At 41.1% G+C, this 21,311-nt stretch overlaps 2 protein-coding genes across 2 annotated transcripts; both read right to left on the minus strand.

Moving 5' to 3' along the window:
• Nucleotides 1-14,451: 14,451 nt before the first annotated feature.
• On the minus strand, nt 14,452-17,255 carry LOC133745772 (L-3-cyanoalanine synthase 2, mitochondrial-like). Its single transcript, XM_062173891.1, has 5 exons — nt 17,129-17,255; nt 16,763-17,026; nt 16,513-16,648; nt 14,855-14,911; nt 14,452-14,674 (listed from the first exon to the last, which is right to left on the minus strand). The coding sequence occupies exons 1-5, from the start codon at nt 17,198-17,200 to the stop codon at nt 14,574-14,576; spliced, it is 630 nt and encodes a 209-aa protein (XP_062029875.1). The 5' UTR covers nt 17,201-17,255; the 3' UTR covers nt 14,452-14,573.
• Nucleotides 17,256-19,920: 2,665 nt separating this feature from the next.
• On the minus strand, nt 19,921-20,656 carry LOC133707448 (uncharacterized protein At4g33100-like). Its single transcript, XM_062133019.1, has 3 exons — nt 20,512-20,656; nt 20,277-20,361; nt 19,921-20,165 (listed from the first exon to the last, which is right to left on the minus strand). The coding sequence occupies exons 1-3, from the start codon at nt 20,607-20,609 to the stop codon at nt 20,070-20,072; spliced, it is 279 nt and encodes a 92-aa protein (XP_061989003.1). The 5' UTR covers nt 20,610-20,656; the 3' UTR covers nt 19,921-20,069.
• Nucleotides 20,657-21,311: the final 655 nt, after the last annotated feature.

Consider the following 21,311-nt stretch of genomic DNA (forward strand, 5'->3'; position numbering starts at 1 on the left):
TACTATTGAATTGACTATTGATGATGAGCAGGCCGAAACTTTTGCTAATGGTGAGGACAACGCTTTAATTAACAAATCAGTTCATTCTTTCCCTGACGATCATGACGTACACATTTATTTGTTGGTAGAGAAAATATTCTCTCTTTTATCATTTCATCGCGGCCCTTATTTAGCCGTGGTATCTACTTGTTGTCTTACTTGTTGACTCTTCAATTATGTAGGCATACATGGAGGTGCAACATACGAGCGAGGCATTGAGTGTTGAGAGAGAAACGACAGCCATTCAACAAAATACTTTTAACCAAGTAAGTTGCATGCGATATATATATATATATATAGGATTTTTCTCAGGTAAGGATGTCCTTAGTTTTTCTTATGGAACGGATTTACTGTTTTCACCCACTTTCCGATCACATTTTCACATCTTAACCGTTCAGTTTTTAGATCCTAATGTATGGATCACCTCTGTAAAATTTCAGCCAATTTGGTGATCGTTAAGGCGTCCAAAACTGCAATTTACACGAACGAACCAAATCTGTCGAACCGGAACTGTTCGTTTACATTGTTGTAATTTGCAGTTTTGGATGCCTTAATGATCACCAATTTGGCTGAAATTTTGCAGAGGTGATCTATACATTAGGACCTAAAAACTGAACGGTTAAGATGTGAAAATTTGATCGGAAAGTGGGTGAAAACTGGAAATCCGTACCTAAGAAAAACTAAGGACGTCCTTAGTGTAGCCGGATTGTATATATATATATATATATATATATATATATATATATATATATATATATATATATTTTTTTAATATCGCTGTCCATCATGGTTGAGTTCGTCATGCTAACACACCTTTCTCTTTTGCACCTTTGCTGTCTTCAGGCAACTTCTTCTACACCTTTGCTGTCTGCACACCATGCAGTGATATACAATGGTTTGATGTGCTTGAGTTGGTTTGGAAAACTGAGCATGAGATTGCTCTTCAATAAGAACTTTTGGTAAAACTGTATCCTCAACATCCCCTTCCATTGACTGTGGCTGGTCAGGCTGCGCTAAAAAATCCATGGGAAGAACATAAACTATGCTCACTGCGGCCTCTCCTCCGTCAGCTGACAATGTCATTACCTGATTCAGCGATGACGCTACAACTCCTTCATCCACCTCACCTCCTTCACAATGGCCGGTGAGGTCTTCACCATGGTCGCGGCTATTGAAGCTTCCGCCGCGGCCAGTGAGGTCTTCATCACAGATAATGAAGTCTTCTTCAAAGCTAACATCAGTTGGCTTCTCAAACTCTGGCTCTTCTTCTACCTCAATCATTGGCTGCTCATCATCAATATGGAATTTTCCATCAGCCAATACTTGGTTGGCTTTTCCATCGCACACAAGAGAACTGGTTTGTTGATGAGTGTCATTGCAGTCTATGTCCATGTTTGCTAGTTCCTCTTCCAACTCAAAATCAGAATCTCCCTTGCCCAGCTCCGCAGCATATTCAAGTTCTCGTTGGTGAATGCGTTCTTCCATCTTCACCAACAACTTCCTCTCTTGTGGAGTTACTCCATATGTACTGATAACCGAATACATTTTGTGGTACTCCTTGAGATACTTGAGATCTCGTTGGGATACTGGTAAATCAACAGTGTCCGCCACCAACTACACACCATCTAATTGTGCCTGATACAAAATCTTCAATCCTGCACTTGATGTACTTTGCACCATCAAAGGCTCAAGCCCTGGGTTTTCTGTTAAAGCCTTCAGAGTATCAAGTTCTTCCCACGTCGGCCCGTACAAAGCTAAAGCCGAATGTGTCCTGTGGTACTCCTTCATGGTAGTCCAACTCTTCGAGGAAAAAGGAGGTAGCTTGTTTCTCAGGACTTCAACTCTCAACTTCTCAACTCGACAGTTCCCCTTGACTCCTAGGGGTAGCTTGTCAGATGCAGTTGCTGGAGCTTTCTCTGGAGCAGGAACATAAATGGTTCCTTTCTTCTCATCCTCTGTAAGTGGCTCTGGGGTTGTTGTTGACATAGAAGTGGATCCTGAATCAAATTTCCTTGTTTGATGACGACTACCATGCGGCTTTTGTCGATTCTCTCTCTCCCGCCATCCACGTAACCTTTGTGTGTTGCTTGTGTTGCTTCTATCCTCAAGTTGCTTTTGTGCCTCTTGATATTTTCTCGCCAACGCCAACCTTCTAGCCAAGGCAAGCTCCCGTTGCTGCCAGCGTTTCTGGGTTTTGGATAAAGGCTCAATGCGGTGATCTCTAGACAGTCTGCCGTACCACCTATTGTCATGAGTGACCGGAGGCTTGTATGTCCGTGGCCTCCTTTCATCGTATCCTCGGGTGCCTCCATTATTCAGAGTAGAATTCCTGCTGGCCCAACTAGTGCGGCTAGTACGGTCATACACCACAGGATATTTTCCTTTTTCTCGATCAGTCTGACCATGCTTTATTGGAGAACTTCCCTTCTTGCTGCTATCATAAGGAGGGTTATCATAATAAAGCCTTCTACGGACAGGCTTTGGCTCAATCTTTGCGGCTACTGGTCTCTCTCTCTTAGCGTGCTCTTCTCCACGCCTTCTATAATAACTTGGTTCTGCGGCCGAAGATATTCTCTGACCGCCTTGCATTTGTGATTGAGACTTTTGAGAAACCCTTTGATCAAGCATCTTACCCTTCTCCCTGACTCTGTCGTTGTCATGAGTCTTTGGTTGCAGAATTTTATCAAGACCAACCTCCTTCTGGCACCTTCCACATAGCACTGCAGCCACTGGGACTTGAGCAGTTGTTAATTTAGAAGGGGAAAGCTTGATTGAACCCACCATCACTCCTTCAGCCATAGAGAGGTCCTTCTGCTTTGCACTCATGTCGGCTGCCATGGGAATCCCAGCACTAATCATATTCACTTTGGCAGCCGGGAAAGGGTCACTATCCACCTTCATTGTAGAACTTGACTTGTCAGGGAACTTGAGCTTTCCTTGATCGATTAAGTCCTGCACAACATCACGAAAGATAACACAGTTATTAGTCGAATGTTTCCAGGAATTATGAAACTTACAAAACATTGTTCCTTTCATTTGTTCAACAGATGGTAAAACATGTCCAGCAGATAATTTCATTAACTTCGCGGCTAAAAGTTGATCAAAGATCAAATCAGCCTTGCGAATGTCAAACGAATACGTGCGTGGTGGAGATTTATAAGTGTCGTGTAGTGAACGTGCAACTGAATCCGTTTTCTCTAAAGCCTTGCATACAAAAGGCCGTTTCACAGTAAGCTCAGCCGAATTAATTTCGGCCATATCTTCGTCACTACTCCACTCTTCAATATGGGCCGCGCCAACGGCCTGACTAGTGTAGTATGTGCCTTTTGAAGCAAGCCTTTTCTGCACTTCTTCTCTCAAAATTGCATCGTATCTTATGACTCTGGATTCAAGTTCATAAAGATATCTGAATGTCAGACCTTCGAACTTTTTCTTGAACTCGAAGCCAAGTCCTGCCAATGCCATCTCCACAAACTCGGATTCTGATAACTGCGCTTTGCATATGGCTCTTAGGAGTTTAAATCTCTCTATATACTCTTGAGCGGTCTCATTGGTCGTCTGAAATGATTTAGCCAACTCAGCTACTGGTATGTTCTGCTCTGCCTTGTGGAATCGGTCATGGAAAGCTCGCTCAAGATCCCTCCAATTTTGGATAGAATTGGGTGGTAGGTTCATGAACCATGAAAAGGCTGGACCGGTAAGAGAATTGACGAACAACTGCATGCGATTCTCTTCACTATTTTCCTCACCACACTGTGAAATAAACCGCCCGATGTGTTCAACCGTGGACTGATAAGCATCCCCAGAAAACAAATGGAAAGCGGGAACACGATATCGATGCGATAAGGGAACTTAGTCGATATGAGGTGGATACGGCTTCGTATAAGTAGGTCTATCTACCCGCTGGCGCAGATCACCCACCATGCCCTCCACCAGATTCTGAACTTCATTAAAGAGAACAGGTCTATTATTATCGCCATTTCATGGCTATATTGGTTGTTGCTGGTTTTGGATAGGCTGCCATCGTATTCCATGCTCTGCGTGATGTGGTGGATTGTGATGCAAGGGAACTTGTTGGCCATATCCTTGATTTTCTGCTTGGTTCAGCCAAGGCTGCAGACTAGTAGTTTGTTGTTGCGCATATACGTGTTGATTGATGGGTTGAACATGTCTCACAACATTATTCTGGTTGAGGGCTTGATGAGCTAGGTGGTTCTGAGGCCGTGGAATCTGGAATACATGATTCTGGTTACCTGTATTTTGCCCTAAATGTCCACTAGGCAAAGCTTGTTGAGTTGACACTTGTTGAACTAATTGCTGTCGCGGCTCTAAGAAAGACTGTTGTTTACTTAGAGAATGAACAGTCACGGCTGGTCTCATCGACAATGGTGCAGCCTGTCCAGTTGGAGGTCGTACTTGTTGTAATTGACTGCTTTGACCTTGCTCCAAAGACCAATTTCTATTGCCTTCATTCTGACTGCTCTGCGACACCTGTGTTCCTGTTCCAGTCTGAAACCAACGTAGCCACGCATTCATCATATCAAACTGGATTCCCATGCTGTGGTTGAGTTGCCCAAAACTATTTTCAAGATTGCGGTCGAGCCGAGTGAAACAATTTTCAAGACTCCGGCCCAACCGACCGATGCCTTCTTCAATGTTGTCAAGATCATGGTTAAGACTCTACCAAGATACATCGGCCGTAGTGGTTGCAGGTGCGCTTGTAGGTACTAGTTCATACAATGGATTAAATCCTGATGGCCATGGAGTTTGTCCTGTACTAACTGTTGCAGACAGGTTAAGCGGCTCATATAACGGATTATAGCCCGGAGAGAACCCCCAAGGGAACGATCCGGTACTAGCTGTAGCTGCTGGTACACTGACTGACTCATAAGGAGGGGTATACCCAGGTGGCAGGCCCCATGGATAAGTTACAGGATCATACGGTCGAGTACCAGCCGCAGTTGTAAAATCAACTCGATTTGTTGTCCTTGAGGTTTGGACGATATGTGATTGTGGCTGCTGACTGAAAGATGGATGACTCGTTGTAGTTGAGGCTGACACTACCGTGGCAGTTGTAGTGACTGATGATGAAGGATGTGCCATGACTCCACTCGTAGAGATCCCACTTGACGTCGAAGTGTCATTGGGAGACTTGACATGGGCACAATGAGATCTCTAGAGGTAGCTGATCTGTTTGGACAAAAAGAATAGGTGTGGCCTTGTTGCCTACACCTGTAACAACGATTCACCGAGTGTGGTCCCACTGGGCGTGCCAAAAGATGTTTGCTCAAAAATCGTCTCGGCCACGTGTCACTGGGCCGAGGGCTTCTTTGGCTTACACGTGTCCTTCTAGAGTGGTGACGTGTGAGCGGGCGTGCCAACTCGCGGCTGGTAGGCCAAGTGAGGTTTTGTTATAGATTGTAGATCTTGCGCTGATCTAACTTCTGATCAGTTGATTGTGGGCCGAGGAAGGATTGATCTCTGCCGCGGAGTTCTCTCTGCCTTGAATGCAAGGACTTTAGCACGGATCGGCCTTAACTAGCCGCAGCCTTCGTGCTGTGTAACTCGGTGATTGAGGTGAAAGTGAAGTGATGATCATTCTTTTTGTGATTTTGTATAAAGTAAATGACGTAAAGTAAATAACAACAAATAAATAGCATAAACGAAAGTGCAGGTAAAGAAAGTGCAGGAATGTAAAGAGCAACAAAGTAAAGTGCAGGAAGATAAATATCGGTAAAGAAAGTGATAAGATAAACACGTAGAGATTGATAAGTGTTGCTGAATTGTAGAAATGTATTGAGATAAAATTTGAGTAATCTCGTAGAGCGTTTGGTCGAGGACCTCTAACAATGAAACCTATGGTCATTTTTATAGTGAAACTAAACTACTGAATGAAGAAAAAGAAGCAATCTCAACCTTTGACAGCTAAGACCGCATTGATTACAAATAGAACAGTATTCATGTTTGTGATATTTTTGACGTTATCAATGATTGATTCTTTCATGAGTAATCAATCAGGTCTTGTAACTTATGATTGGCAATAACACTTTCTGATGACTTCAGTAACTTTTCTTCTAACAATCCATCCACTTTTATGTGCCGCGGCTAATTAGCAATTAGCCGCAGTCATTCATTACGACTTGTCCGCGGCTAATTAGCCGCGGTCATTCATTACGCCTTGTGATTCATTTGGTCTCTCCCGATCTAATAACGGCTCTCTGCACACGTTATCTTCGGTCATAAATTTGACAATAAACATTTATGTGCCGCGGCTAATTGAGAATCAACTTTGTAAATCTTTAATGTGCCGCGGATATTCATTACGCTTTGTGGTCGAGCCGCGGATATTCATTACGCTTTGTGGTCGGGCCCACCAATCTGCCACGTGAGCCTTGCCAAATATTGGTTCAAACAGCTACTAACACTTGTTCGTTCATCCCTGGGACAAAACGAATCCCTCTTAGGGTCAAGACAATGGACGACCATGGCAGTGCTTATAGGCTTGACTTTATCAAAATGCCTAAGCATCCATTGATATGGTGCTCAAGTTCTAAATCGAGACAAAGCCATGTTTTCCCATGATCATTCATCTCAAACTTAGATTTCAAGTGTTCAGCGGTTTCCCTTAACTCATTAAGGGTTCCAATTATGTTCATCAACATAAACCGCGATGATTTCAAGTCTGAAACTTGTCATGAAAACGCACGGGCATAGTTAATTATATCCCTTCCCAATCAAGTAGTCACTTAGTGAGTGTTTTAACCTCATTGCAAACACGCTCCGTGATCTAGAGTCACTTGATTTGGGTAAATAAAGTCCATCAGGGACCTTTATGTATATTTTCATATCTAGATCCCCATAAAGATACGTAATAACCATATTTGTAAGCTGCATGTTCAGTTATTTGGAAACTACCAAACTGAAAAGGTAGCGGATCGTAATAACGTCAGTTAAGGGAGAACATGTCTCCTCGTAGTCGATTTTAAGGCGTTATGAGAAGCCTTGTGCCATGAAGCGAGTCTATAATCTCTTTTTTCTCATCACGCTTTCTAACAAAGATCCATTTATGTCAACAGGTTTTATGTTAGGAGGTGTCAGCATCTCAGGCCCGAAATCCTTTCTCTTCGTTAGTGAATCCTATTCAATCTGGATCGCATATTTCCATTTACGCCAATTTTCTCTACGTTGGCATTTTTCAACGGAGTAAGGTTTGATGTCATTGGTCTCAATATCCCACGTCCCATGTACACTAGTGTAGTTTTTAGAGATCTCTATATTCTCAAGAATTGGTTCTAACGTTGAGGCGTTAGCCAACGATGTCTCTTGGACATAACCACTGTTTCTGTGAGAGAATACGGGAACTACGTATGGAGCATGATGGCGAGAGAGATAGTAACACAAGCATGTATAGTGGTTCACCTTGCCCATGAGGCAAGGCTACGTCCACTTAGAGATTCCACTAAGAGTGAGGCCAAGTGACCTTTGTAGTAATACAAGTGTGGGGATCATGGATCCATCCTATTCTAAGAAGGGGTGGACTCCATTTTATAACTAAAGAAGTCCCCTTCCATTTACATATTCTCGATGTGGGACAATATGTGTCTATTGCTTCTCTTGAAGCCTTTTGGAGAGCATAGGAGGATGGCCTCCCGGTGAGATACCGGCCGACCTCCACCATAGCAAGGTAGCTCAGGTGTCGATCTATCGGATACATGTCGTAGGCGGGACTAACCATATCGCGGGGCCCACCTACGAGGTCATTGCTTAAGCTTGGTGGTATGTAATATAAGTGGTATCAACAACCACAATCCATAATATTCTCATGAGACGGATTTTGAGTATCAATGATCAATGGATCAGGTTGTGCCAAATTCGCTCTCTTCCTAGGGAGAGAATCCATCGAACCTATGGGTCTCCCACACTCCCTAGTGGATCCCACGGCCTGTGACTCCATTATGCCACCATCCATGGCGGTGCTGTGCCCAGCTCTTCTGTGTGGCGTCGTGTTCTTTTGACCAGACATTAATCTTTGCAGGCATGTTTGCATCAAGTTTATGTGATCTCATCACTTTAGAGGGGATCGAGATGAGCAGTGGGGATAGCCCACGAATATTCCTACCGTTCCTGTTGAACGTTGACGTTCTAATCTCCTCATAACGATAAGAAGATTGTCTCATCAAAGTGACAATCCGCAAATATAGCGGTAAAGAGATCGCTTGTCAAGGGTTCTATATGGCGGACTTATAGTTGGAGATTTATATCCAACATAAATATATATGCATTCGTTGCTTGTGACCCATTGTGATGCGCTGTGGTGGCACGATTGACACATAAACCGTGCACTCAAATATGCGTAAGCACGAGATATTGGACTCGCACCCAGTCACTAGCTGTAATGCAAAGAAATGTGAGTGTCGGTGGGTCGTAGACAAATTAGCATAGCTGCATGCGATATTGTATAACCCCAAGCGAAAATATTGGTGCACATTACCAATGTCCGGGCTACCATCGTAATTGTTTAATGGTGGCTTTCTGCAAGATCATTTGGGTGTGTACATGGGAATATGATGCCCAACGTCAATCCCTAATGATATGCAATAGTCATCGAAAGTCTTCGATGTAAACTCTCTAGCATTATTAAGTAGAATTGACTGAATGGGATGATCTGGGTAGTGAGCCCGTAGCCATATGATCTGGGCCAAGAGTTTATCATAAGCAGTATTACGAGTGAACGATAGCGCGACACATGACCAACGTGTCTACTAGTCAACCAACACCATAAAATATTTAAACGGTCTGCAAGTTGGTTGAATTGGTCCACATAATCCTCTCAGATTCTATGTAAGAACATAATGAGAACACTTGTGTCATTTGCATAGGACGGTCTTGGTCCTAATTTCCCTAAGAAGAGGCTTTGTAAAACCAGCGATGGGCCATAGAAGCAACCAATGAGGATTATGGTGGGGCCACAAAGTCGCAATTGACTTCGGAAGCTGAGAAGGGAAGCATGGCACCACATATGGTGTCATGTCCGAGTTCTCGCCGTAGGAGGACGACAACGGCTCCTATTTCTGATTATCGGTGGATGGCGCAGCGACAGTTCGAGCTTCTCTATGAATCAATGTTTGATTCTTACTTCATTTCGCTCGACGGATCATCATATAACAATAAGGTTGTCCCAACTTGTCGCGTTAAAGCTCATATGTGTCAGAATCCCAAAGGTCATCTCTTATAACGTTGTTGGATTCAACAATTCAAATAGGGTTACATATAACCCACTAGAGCGACACATAAGATTCTCTAATATGCGTTTTTGTCTGCAGTCATTAGAGGTAATGCAAAAGAATTCTTTCTCATTTTCATTATGTATTTCCACATAAAACCGTTGGCTCTAATATCTTAAAAACTCAAAAGGGTCCTTCCATACCCTAATGATTAGCCAACGATTACATCAAAGTTTCTAAACCAAAATCTAATCCAAATAGTTATAATCAATACTCGACTAATGGTTGTAACTTAATCTTTTCGGTAACTCCAATTAGCATGACCAGAAAAGTGAGAGGAGATGTCGGTGGAGCAAAGCTCACTTAAGTACTACTTATCTCAACTACTTTCCTATACATCACACTTAATTGAATGGACCTAGTTGTGACTTGTGAGAGAGTTATAACCATTGTCATTATTGATAATAGTTTATTCTTTGCTTTTGATTTTTTGGAGGCACTAGATTTGGTGTCAAAAACTTCACAAAAAATTAAATCATCGAATTGCCTATGTCAAAGATAAAGTTTGACAAAATTGAAAACGTCAAGAAGAGTTAGTAATATAAAATAAAAAACCCAAATTAAAAAAAAAGAAGACACACTTTGGTATTCTAATCGCAATAATTAGTTTGAAAGAAACTCAATTGTAAGAATAATCAGCTATGAAATAAACTATTAGTTGCTATACCTGGTTGCAACACCGCCAAACCCTAATTTTTTTTCCCAAACCTATGTGGTTCCGTTCTCCTCCCCTGATGTTGACGATCGGCGCAGTGGCAGTGCAACTTGCGTCGTCACTAGCTCTAGCTAATAGAAAAATCTTGATCGTTCTTCGACGTACCTTCTAAGGGTTCCGAAATCCGGTGTCCCCAAATGTTGCTGATCAGAAAACTTCTCACTACCCGAACCTATTCTAAAGGCTCTTTTAAGAGTATGTTCAGACGTGCATGGCGTCTTTCTGGCAGGTATCAAATTTAGGAGCATGAAGATCAAAATCTGTTTTTAGTTACTGAACCGGAGCAATCAAATCCGAGTTATGAAGGGAGAGCCTTAGGGATTCGAACATGCTCCTGTCGTGCTAGCCTTATACGAAGGTATAGTTTCAATTGACTCAGTGCCTTTGAACACTCTAGGATCTTACATTAGGGTTTGAGGAATCACCCTTGCATTCCACATTGATTGGTACTTGCATCAGGCTTGTTGATAGCTCTCTGGGAAAGTTCATTGATAAGGATGAAGGGGAATTATTTACTGGCCGGGTTTGTACTTCGGTAGAGGTGGACTTGACTCAACCTATTGTTTTGAAGATAACTTCATAGTGGAGGATGGAATTGTTCTGAACTTGGATTTCTTCTTTGAAAACCTAATTGGAAGGTGTTGTACTTGTGGGCTGCTCACGCATGTGAAGCTGCCTTGTTCTGGGCCACCGTTGCCCGTGGAGTTGCATGACCGCTTTGACACAGTGCGATGTAATCTCAATCAAGCTTTAATATAGGTAGCTTCTCCAACCTCAGCAGAGCCAGCATCTGCCTATAGACCTACTCTGTTCTCTGAGGCAAAGCTGCCTCTAGTTGTGCCAACTATGGAGGAGTCAGTGTTTATGTGTGCACGTGGCTTCACTTTCTCAGTTCCTAAATAGAACAAGCGTGTGGTTATCAGGAAAAAGAAGCAAGGAATGTTGCTGATACTAATCTAAGTAGCCAACATCGTCCGCGTGAAGAGCTGATGGAGTCATTGCCAAATAAGCCGCGATTAAGGTGTCACGCCCCGGATTTTGAATACACAAACAAATATTGCATAATCTCTTTCCCTAAACCCTAAACAGATCGTTATAACCCCATAAAGGCAAAATAAAAGGGCCTAATGTCTTCATGCTGGGCCCAAACTTCATTCTAAACTTCCCTTGAACTCTCGTGAACTGGACAAAGACCAAATTTTTCTGTAGTGGGCCTTCAATTCAAAGCAAACTCCAAATCCACAAAGTATGGGGGACTAAAATCCATAAACATTTTTCTTTTTCTTTTCTTTTGCCGTACACAATATTTTTTTTTTATCATTTTTTTCAACTTTTTTTTTCTTTTTTTTTTTGTCTTTTCATGGACAAGTCTACCCCCACACTTGAACTTTCACCTCTTCTCAATCTTCATCTTCAACGCCAAATCTTCAAGTAAAGTCTCAAAATTAGCTCCACTAAGTTTTTAGAACAAAGGGTAAGGTTGTAACTATACTAAGGTTCAGGTTAAGGATTTTTAGGGTGATGAAAGAAAAGGCTTAATGTAGGCTCAAAGGGGTTTATCTAGGGGGATGCACATCTTGTGTACACAATTAGGGACACAGGCTTATTTGGCAATGGTGGTAATTCCTAGGGTGCCTTTATCCTTTCCAGAATCAGGGACATGTATTGATAAAAGTCTCAACAAGCATAAGAGTGAATTCTAGCATTCTCTAGTCCATTAAACTTAATCTATGGTAAGCAATCAATCAAATGAAATAATAATGAGATCATTAAAGCATCGCCATGCAAACAAGAATATATTTTATCACTCCAAGAAAAAGGGACATGGGCTCAAATATCTCACATGAACTTTTATGAATCAAAACTCAACTTAACATGCTTATATTCTGTACCAAGGTCACGAAATCCATATCCACTACATATGCATATGCTTTTTTTATATCTCAATTAACCAAAGAATATCATTTAAAATCATCTCAATACTGTGATCCTCTTTTAGCCATAATTTCAGAGATATAGAATCATCCTAAATAGTTGAAAGGGCATCCTATAACTCAAAAACCAAAAACCAAACGGCCTAAAGGGCATCCTAAACCCTAAACCCGAATTTTGGATAAAGAAATTCAAAATCTGAAACGCGATAACTCAATCAAATGCCTAGAAAACATAGAAACTTTTTCAATTTAATCTAAACAATAAAACAATCGAGCCCACAAATGTCAATACCGACTCGTTCTTTAGAGTCACATATTACATCACCACGTGTGTACATAAACTCGAAAGCATTAAAATGAATGTGAACGCTCACCGAGAGCATACTACAAACAGCAGTAAATAAAATAAACAAAATAAGTTCTAAACCTAATACTGTTGCGACAACAAGCTGCAGCCTCAACCTTTATTATCCTGACCTGCAGGAAAAACCCCTACACCATGGAATAGTGCATCGGGTTGCAACAACAAACCCGGTAAGCTTTTTAATTAAGCTCGTATAAAGTAAACTCAAATAAAATGACTCAAACAACGCATGCTTATAATTAAAGCAACAACATTTAACTCCACAAAACACAACTGAACCTACAATCACACAAGGTAAAAATTAGTAATCCCTGCATAGAAAATTACTTTAGGAGATCACCTAAAATCACACGTTTCAAATCATAGCAACTCATGCATATAGTTTAGTTTAGGAGATCACATTAAAATCAAACAATAGAAATCATAGTAATCCCTGCATATAGTTTAGTTCAGGAGATTACATTAAATTCAAACAATAGAAATGAAAAAGAAAAATAAATAAGGAAATCAAACGACTCACGCTGAAGCCATGAAATCACCCCTTTAACTCAGCTAAAAAGATCACATAAAATGATTCATGTTCAAACACGACATCCTTAAGGATCACATACATCACTAAGGTGACAAAATCATATTACTGTAACTCACCATTTAAATATGAAATCAAGTCCCTCCTTGGACAATTAAAAGAAAGAACACACCCCAAAGTCTCTTTTAAAAACACGTACGTACTCATGAGTCGCAACTAACCTACTTGTTACCCCCCACGACATACAATGGCAGACAGACTAGAGCTCTAACTGAATTGTCACCATACCCCGGCCAAGGGCATGGTTCCAATAACCCACCCTCGATCACTACTGTGACCCTCGATCCGTAGACCAAAACATTTAAAAAGTCACTTAAGACTCAAAATGTTACACAACCTCACATGCTCTTCAAATCCATATAATTGACTGCAACAAAATATTGATTTCAAATCTCAACTCTAAACACCTAAAACAATATAGAAATCAACATTCAAAATATTGTTTTCACATATTAAACCACCAGCATAAATTGATACGTAAAACTCTCAAATAAGGAAAGTCAATAATATAATTATTTCTATCCCAACTCATTTATTTCCTTAAAAAATCACATCACAACACATACTAATTCCACCTCAATTCACAACTGCACTAATATATGTATTTCATGTTATTACACACACACACACACACGTAGTCATCCGCTTAGGAATTCTACTAATACCAACTATAGTTCACCAATACAAAACCCGTGAAAAATTATTTTTATAATAAAACCTTATTTTTACTTACCTATGAACCGTAGACGATCAAGTTCATATAATTTAAAACAAATATTCATTTCCGAAAACGATTTTACAATTTAACAAATAATACCGAATAATAAAGTAACTCCGTTCATAAACGAACCTCGTGAGATTTACTCACCTCTGAATCCCGCTGCGTTTTCACACACTAACCAAGATAAGCATTTAATGATATTGCCATATCTAATTGCTGTACAGAAAAAATTTACATTAACTTTGAATAGAAGCAAAGCAAAACTAAGGTGTATACTTATAGAATGTGTGGTCTTTTTGCTGACAGAGGTTTAATGTTGAAAAAAAAACAGGTTAATCCATACTAAATAAAATGAGTCATTGCAGAAAAAAAAAACATTAAGATAAATTTTGAATCAAATAAAAACAAATCTGAAAACTGGAGTTAGTTTGAATACCAAACTACGATTTTCATAGTTAATTCTCAAACCACCTTAAAGCCTGTTTTAAGTTTAGTAATGTATTGGCAATGAACGAATACAAATGAGAACATGAATTTCAGACCAGCTATAACAAATAATATAACACATTTCAATGATCTAAGACATTTATAGTTGTCTCTTTTTGTAACAATCTTTGTGAATACTTAACCAATAAATGCATGCATTGACTATCAGTTTACTGCACACAGTATGCATGTGTGATGAAGAAGGTAAGTATCAAGTCAAAGAGTTACCACTGGTGTTGAAGACTGTCAGCGAAATCACATACACGAAGTAGCTGCACATAAATAAATTAAAGCAAATTTTAGTAAAAAGAATGGAAATTCGTATAAACAATAAATATTTGTATTATACTTGGACTCAAAGAGTTACAAAATACAAAATGTAAATAAACAAAATCAATAAAAATGGACTCTTTAGCAAGCCATATAAAAGGCATATATATGCTATATATATTTGGTACTCACCTCAAGAACTCTTTCCATTATGTCCATGTCCAATATATTGGGTTTGAATCCAACCCCATTTCCAGTAATCGAATGAGGACCTATTACCATTGCAGTAATAAGTCAAACAGGACAATAGACATTTACCTCAAAAACTCTACAACCCTCCTACTGACTCTAAATAATAGAAAGGCCCTTGAACACTGTACAAAGCATTTAGGAAAGAAAGAATTTGAAATAAGGTAAAACCAGTAAAAAATAGAAATCCAGCATTGGTCTACCTGGTTTACCACCATTTAGTATATTATTACTTTCAGCAGGCTCCACTCCATATATTTATCATGACAGAAAAAGATTGAACCTTACGAATTGAAGAAATAAAATAGAAGATAATGAGACACATCACAAAAAAGATGAATAAATAAAGGGCTAAATACTGTTTAGTACCCTGTGGTTTGAGTCCAACATCGATTCAGTCCCTCGACTTTCAATTTCATCAAAAACACCCCTACATTATCAAAATCTCGTCTAATAGGTCCTTCCGTCACCAATCCGTCAATTAAAGCCGTTAACTCGCTGACGAGGCATGCCATGTCAGATCATGTGGGCCTCACCTGTCAGGCGAAATTCCAAAATTGCCCCTGCCTCTCTCCCAGCTCTAGAAGAACTCGACTTTTGGCTCGAAACTCTGCATCTTCTCTCTGTCTCTCCGATCCCCACAACCCTAATTCCACCTCCCCCTCACCTTCCTTTCTTCCAAAACCAACCCTTTGAATCAAATCCACCACCACCCCATGTACATAGCTTGATTACCCTCCTTATTTTCCCATACCCCAGAGCCCAGAATCGAAAGGGGGGTTCAAATTCTAGACCATGTATTGGGAACGCGGAGGTGGGTCGTCGAAAACAGAGCTCGTCGGTGAGCTGCTGGACTGCAGGCGCATCAACGATGCTGGACAAGCACCTAGAGAAGTCCTCCCCATCTACATCCAGAGCTTTGGCCAATAGTAAAGACAAAAAGAGGCTCTATGTGCCCTCCACTTCCGCCAGAAAGTCTCAGCTCGATCACCGTGCCGCCGCCGCTTCCACTGCCTCGCTCGCTAAGGACAAATGCTCCGATGGTGGGTCTCATTTTCGATGGTTTTATGTTTTGAATTGTTGGGTTTGTGAAATTTGGCTTGGTTATTGTGGGTAGAGTGGATTTGGAGGATTTCAATGTAATGGGTTTTGTTTCTTAATAGCTGTACAAAGAGAGGCTTTATGTGCCCTCCACTTCCGCCAGAAAGTCTCAGCTCGATCACTGTGTCGCTGCCGCCTCGCTCACCAAGAACAAATGCTCCAATGGTGGGTCTCATTTTCGATGGTTTTATGTTTTGAATTGTTGGGTTTGTGAAATTTGGCTTGGTTGTTGTGGGTAGAGTGGATTTGGAGGATTTTAGTGTAATAGGTTTTGTTTCTTAGTAGCTGTAATGTGCTTTAGGACTCGGGGTTACACGACTCGATTTTCGCTCTTGTGTGGTGTATGATGGTTAAGCAAGTATGGTGTGTGTTTGATAAAATGTGCTTAAACTGTGTAGAGAGATGTTAGTTTTAGTTGATTTAGTAAGGCTGAGATATGGGAAAAGTTGAAAGCACATACAGAGAGAAGATGCCGAGTTCTTCTGGAGCTGGGAGAAGGCAGGGGCAATTTTAGAATTTTGCCTGACAGGTGGGGCCCACATGATCTGACATGGCATGCCTCGTCAGCGAGTTAACGGCTTTAATTGACAGATTGTTGACGGAAGGACCTATTAGATGAGATTTTGATAATGTAGGGGTGTTTTTGATGAAATTGAAAGTCGAGAGACTGAATCGATGTTGGACTCAAACCACAGGGTACTAAACAGTATTTAGCTCATAAATGAATATATGGATAATGTAACTTGAGAGATTTTTACGTTACAATCAGGGTTTTGAGATTTGAGATACTGTCCAACCCCAGAGATGGTGCCTCTACTACCAATTCCCATTACAAAGATGTCAACTTTTCCATTAGTATCCTCCCATATCTCAGGTCCTGTAGTTTCAGAATGTACCTGTTGTTTCACCATTTTAAGATCAGTCCAACATAGCAAAATGATGCAGAAGTTTAATACTTTAAAAAATCAGGTATAAGAAAGCACTATAAGCAAATTTGTATAATTCGGTACCTGAGTCTTGGCAGGGTTTGAGAATTGTTGGAGCATAAGGGCATTTGGAGTGGATTCCAAAAGGTCATAAGCCTTCTTGACAGTTCCTCCCATCCCTTTTGGAGGGTCAGTGAGAATCAACTCAGCTCCAAAGGCTCTCATACACATTCTTCTCTCCAAGCTCGTGTAAGACGGCATGGTCAAAACCATCTTGTACCCTTTCACTGCGGCCATAAAAGCCATGCTGATTCCCATGTTTCCTGATGTTGGCTCTATCAGAGTTTTCTGTTAATACATTTAACATAGTCATTAGGGAAGGTTGAAGGTATAATGTGTCCAATTTGAAGACAAAATTTTCTCATCAGTGAGGTTTAGGCTTTTACTAACCACTCCAGGAGTTAATAAGCCTTTCTTTTCAGCATCATTGAACATAGCAGCTGGTCTGCAACAAAACATCATCAAAACAAGGAGAATTGGAGTCGCGGTGAAGTAACATATTTTAGAATTTGTAGTCACCAAAAAATTCTAGAGATTACAGGAATGTATACAGAAATATAAAATTGAATCATAAAAGGCATAACATGTTGTAGAATGAACCAAATCCAAATTCACAGATCAAAAGTGAACAGTCAAAAACAAACACACAACAAAAACTTTACTTCCTCAATCTTAATTTTACAGTTGTAGAATGAAGAAGAAATAAGAGATACACCTGAAACACAAATCTTCTGACAGATAAATCACTTGAATCAGGAACAGTAATAGCAAGCAAAACCTGCAAGCAAAATCAATCACAACCCAATATCAAAAACAGCATATATTCAATTTTGAAGCATCCAATCCTTGACTTATTAAGTACAGAGAAAAATTCAGTCACCGTCCCCAAACTATGCTGCCAATGCCAATTTGATACCCGAACTCTCAAAAGTATCAATGTGATACCCAAACACGTATTTTGACATCAACGAAAATTCCTAACGGGGCCGTCTGTTTGCTGATGTGGCAAACACGTGGGTCCTATGTGATATTTTTATCAGGGGCAGAATAGTCTTTCACTACTAAGTAATTAAAAAATAAAAATAAAAACACAAAGCTCTCTCTCCCCCCACCCCCCCCCTCTGATCGGCGACTCCTAAACCCCAAAAACACCAAAGCACAGAGCTCCTCCATCTCTCTCTCTCTCTCGCTCTCCCTCCTCTAATCGGCGACTCTCATCTAGTTTGATTGGGGAGGGTTCTAATTTGGCGATCACCGAGAGGGCGACGACGAATTTGAGGGCCTCGGTGATATTTTCTGGCAGGAGGGATTGGGAATTTGAGGAAGACTTAGAAGAGTGAGAGGAGAGGTAGGAATTGATGGAAAGTGGGTAAAAAGGTGAGAGAGAGAGTGAATTCGGGAGAACCGACCCCCCCTTCTTTCTCTTTCTCTTCTCTTCAGACCCGGAACCCATTTCCGATGGAATCACCGCCGCCGGCCTCATCACCGGCTATTAGAGGATCCTCTCTTCCTCCTCTTGCATCTAAGGTAAGATTTCTGAATTGGGTAGCCTTGATTTGAATAGAAATCGAAGAGGGATTTCCAGAAAAGGGGGAAATCGGAGATTCCTTCGATCTCCGGTTTCCGGCGGGTTCCGACCGGATTTCTTTGGGATTTTTGTTGCTTGGTCGAAGCTAACCTTCATCCCTAACCTCTTGCAGCTTTTCATGATCGGTGGAGGAAGATTTGAAGGTGTTTGAGAGTGTGAACAGTGGCGTGAACAGTAACTGACGAGTTCTTGGTTATTTTTGGTTGATTTTTCCGGCCAAATCGTTGAGAATTGTTGATTGTTGCAGGTATAGAAATTGTTGGGTGTATTGTGGAGATGATTTTGAGATAAATAGGTTGACCAGAGGTCGAAGTTGGTAGGGGCGGTCTTTGTAGAGGTCGAAGTTGGAGATGAAGCCTCTAGGGCCGCCGCTGATTCCGTTGGACGAGCGGCTGCTGGCAAAGCTGGCGTCGGAGTCGTGGTGGCGGAAGTGGTCGAACGGCCTTGATGGTAACGATGGCCGTGGGTTCATCGACTGCTTGGGTCGCCGGCTGCCTCTGATATTGACTGTGAAAGTTTTCAGGTGGGATTCCAATTTTGGGAGTGGAGATGGGAGATTGAAATTTTGGATTAGAAGTTGAATTGTTTGTTCTTGTTTTCTCAATTTGAATTGGATTAGAAGTTGTCAAATTGCTGCATTTGCATGTAATGTGATATTCTTGATGTTAGGGGCGGTAACTGTGGTCGGGACCGAGCTCGCGTTCGAGGCCGAAATCGGAATTCATTTTGGGGTGAGTGGTTGGTGGCTGGTGGCGGAGCTTGCTTCGGAGGTGCGGCGGTTTAGTTAGAACAGAAGACGAAGAAGAAGAAGAAGAAGAAGAAATGAAAAGAAAAAGAAAAATAAAATTGAATTAACAAAAACAAAAGGGTAAGTTGGTCATTTAACTTTTTTTTGTCTCCACGTGCTTGCCACGTCATCAAATAACGGAGCCGTTAGGAATTTTTGACGGAAGTATCACGTTGATGTCAAAATACGTGTTTGGGTATCACATTGATACTTTTGAGAGTTCGGGTATCAAATTGGCCTTGGCAGCATAGTTTGGGGACGGTGACTGAATTTTTCTCTTAAATACAGGACCCATAAACAACTTCAATCAGAAAATTTGAGATTAAAAAAATACCTTCCACTTGTTTTCTCTCAAGCAAGCAAGAGTTTCTGATCTCTCTCTTCTTCTTTTCCTTCTTCCCCCATTCTCTTCTCCCTCTCTCTCTCTGTGTGCTCGACAAACAACAAAATCCCAAAAGAAAAACGATTTTATCAGGTCTAATGTGAAATAGAAACCCAAACTCCATCAAAAGAGACCCAAATATCGGCTGGAGTCGAGCTCCAATTGTTGGAATTATGATTATGTGCTTCGCCGTCGGTATATACGACAGAAGCCTATATCTACACCGACAGAATCCTCTATCCACAGCAACATTCGCTGTTCCAGATTATCGGGTTTAGTGATTGATCAAAGCTTGATAGAGTTTGGGTTCTTCTTGATTAAGTTAACTCTTCTAGATTATCAGGTTTAGTTATCGATCAAAGCTTGATAGAGCACCACAACGGCGTATGAACAGTTAACTGACGTTTAGTATATAGTAAATGGCCGGCAATTTTCTAGTTGAGCACAGCAAACTTGAATACAAAGATCACCAAAATTACAAGGTTTCCACTAAAGTTCAATACCTATCTATCTTTTCTGTTTCTCTAATTCACTCTCCAACTTGGTGCAAACCGAATTCTACTGAGAAAGACCATTAGGACCGCCCGCCATCGGCTTTGGTTGCAGTGGTGGTGCTCACAGGTCCTTCAGCCTCCAAGAACCGACTCAGTTGTTTATCTTCCAAATGTTCCTGTCCACAATGCAAGAAAAAAAAACCCAAAAGATAAATTTCTGAACTAATATATCCATTGTTTTGATTTCTAATACAAATTCAGAAAAAAGGGTGTTGAGAAAAACGCACAGATAGACAAGCTTTGTATTTCTCCCACTCCGAAACGCATTCCTCTTTGTCCCAATTACCCTTTACAAACTTCTCCGAATACCACCTACACATAATAACAGAAAACTGGGTTTCATGGGTCTCTTTGTATTCTGAGATTTGAGAAAGCTGGAGTGGTGAGAGATTTGGGTTTAAGGAAACAAAAAGCAAACATTTTATTATAAAGTCGTGACAGAAACAAATAAGGCATAATAACCTGTTGAAGCAGTTGTGGTAAGCAGCTCTGAGATTGGCGCAAGGCGATGTTGAAGAAGAAGAAGAGGAGGAGGTTTTCTTGTTCTGAAGGATCCCCATGCCTCAAAGCTCAAACCCATCAATGCCGGCAAGTCCGTAGCCTCCGACTCTTTTCATTCCGAGTGACAAAGTTAAGAAATATGTTGGGCCGGTAATATTGTCAGAGTGGGCTTCTTTTGAGAAGGCCTCATTCGGGGTCCAGCTGCAATGAAATAAATTATTATTATTATTATTATTTTGTAACTTTTTTTTGGAGCTGAAATTTGCACACCCAATTTTACTTTCTGCACACCATTGATGCTGCTTTTACCAAATCACCCCTATACTTATCTCTCTCATCCTATCCCTTCCGTAGCCTGCAACTGTTTTCTCTCTCTCTCTCTCTCTCTCCCCCTCCCTCTTCCACTCAACACAAACTCAAACCATCTCCATCTCCATCTCCCTCCCCTCCATAACCCAATTTGATTATCTCTCCTTGCACAAACTTAATTAAACCCTCCATTTTTCTTCCCAAATGGACCATGAACTTCAAACCGCCTCCATCATCTTCACCATTACCCACCAATTCAAACCCACTCCCTCTAACCCACACCCTCACTCTCCACTGGGTCTCTCCCCCGTCTTTTCCCTCCGCCATTTCCAAACCAACCCGCCCATTTCGCCTCCACGCCAACCCAGCAGCAGACTTAACTCTCACAACTGCCGCCGCCGCCGCCAACGACGACGAGCCACCGATATCTAATGAAGACCAGAAGCTTCTAA

The sequence above is a fragment of the Rosa rugosa genome, chromosome 4 (assembly GCF_958449725.1).
Source record: "Rosa rugosa chromosome 4, drRosRugo1.1, whole genome shotgun sequence".
Classification (NCBI taxonomy): Eukaryota; Viridiplantae; Streptophyta; class Magnoliopsida; order Rosales; family Rosaceae; genus Rosa; species Rosa rugosa.

Excerpts from the sequence above, each read along its gene's own strand:
- LOC133745772 (XM_062173891.1), bottom strand. The coding sequence starts at position 17,200 with ATGATGTTTTGTTGCAGACCAGCTGCTATGTTCAATGATGCTGAAAAG. Across the intron at positions 17,027-17,128 it reads GCTTATTAACTCCTGGAGTG|AAAACTCTGATAGAGCCAAC; the intron begins GTTAGTAAAAGC and ends ATGTATTAACAG. Across the intron at positions 14,675-14,854 it reads ACTAAATGGTGGTAAACCAG|GTCCTCATTCGATTACTGGA; the intron begins GTAGACCAATGC and ends CAATGGTAATAG.
- LOC133707448 (XM_062133019.1), bottom strand. The coding sequence starts at position 20,609 with ATGGGGATCCTTCAGAACAAGAAAACCTCCTCCTCTTCTTCTTCTTCA. Across the intron at positions 20,362-20,511 it reads TACCACAACTGCTTCAACAG|GTGGTATTCGGAGAAGTTTG; the intron begins GTTATTATGCCT and ends TATTATGTGTAG. Across the intron at positions 20,166-20,276 it reads AATACAAAGCTTGTCTATCT|GAACATTTGGAAGATAAACA; the intron begins GTGCGTTTTTCT and ends CATTGTGGACAG.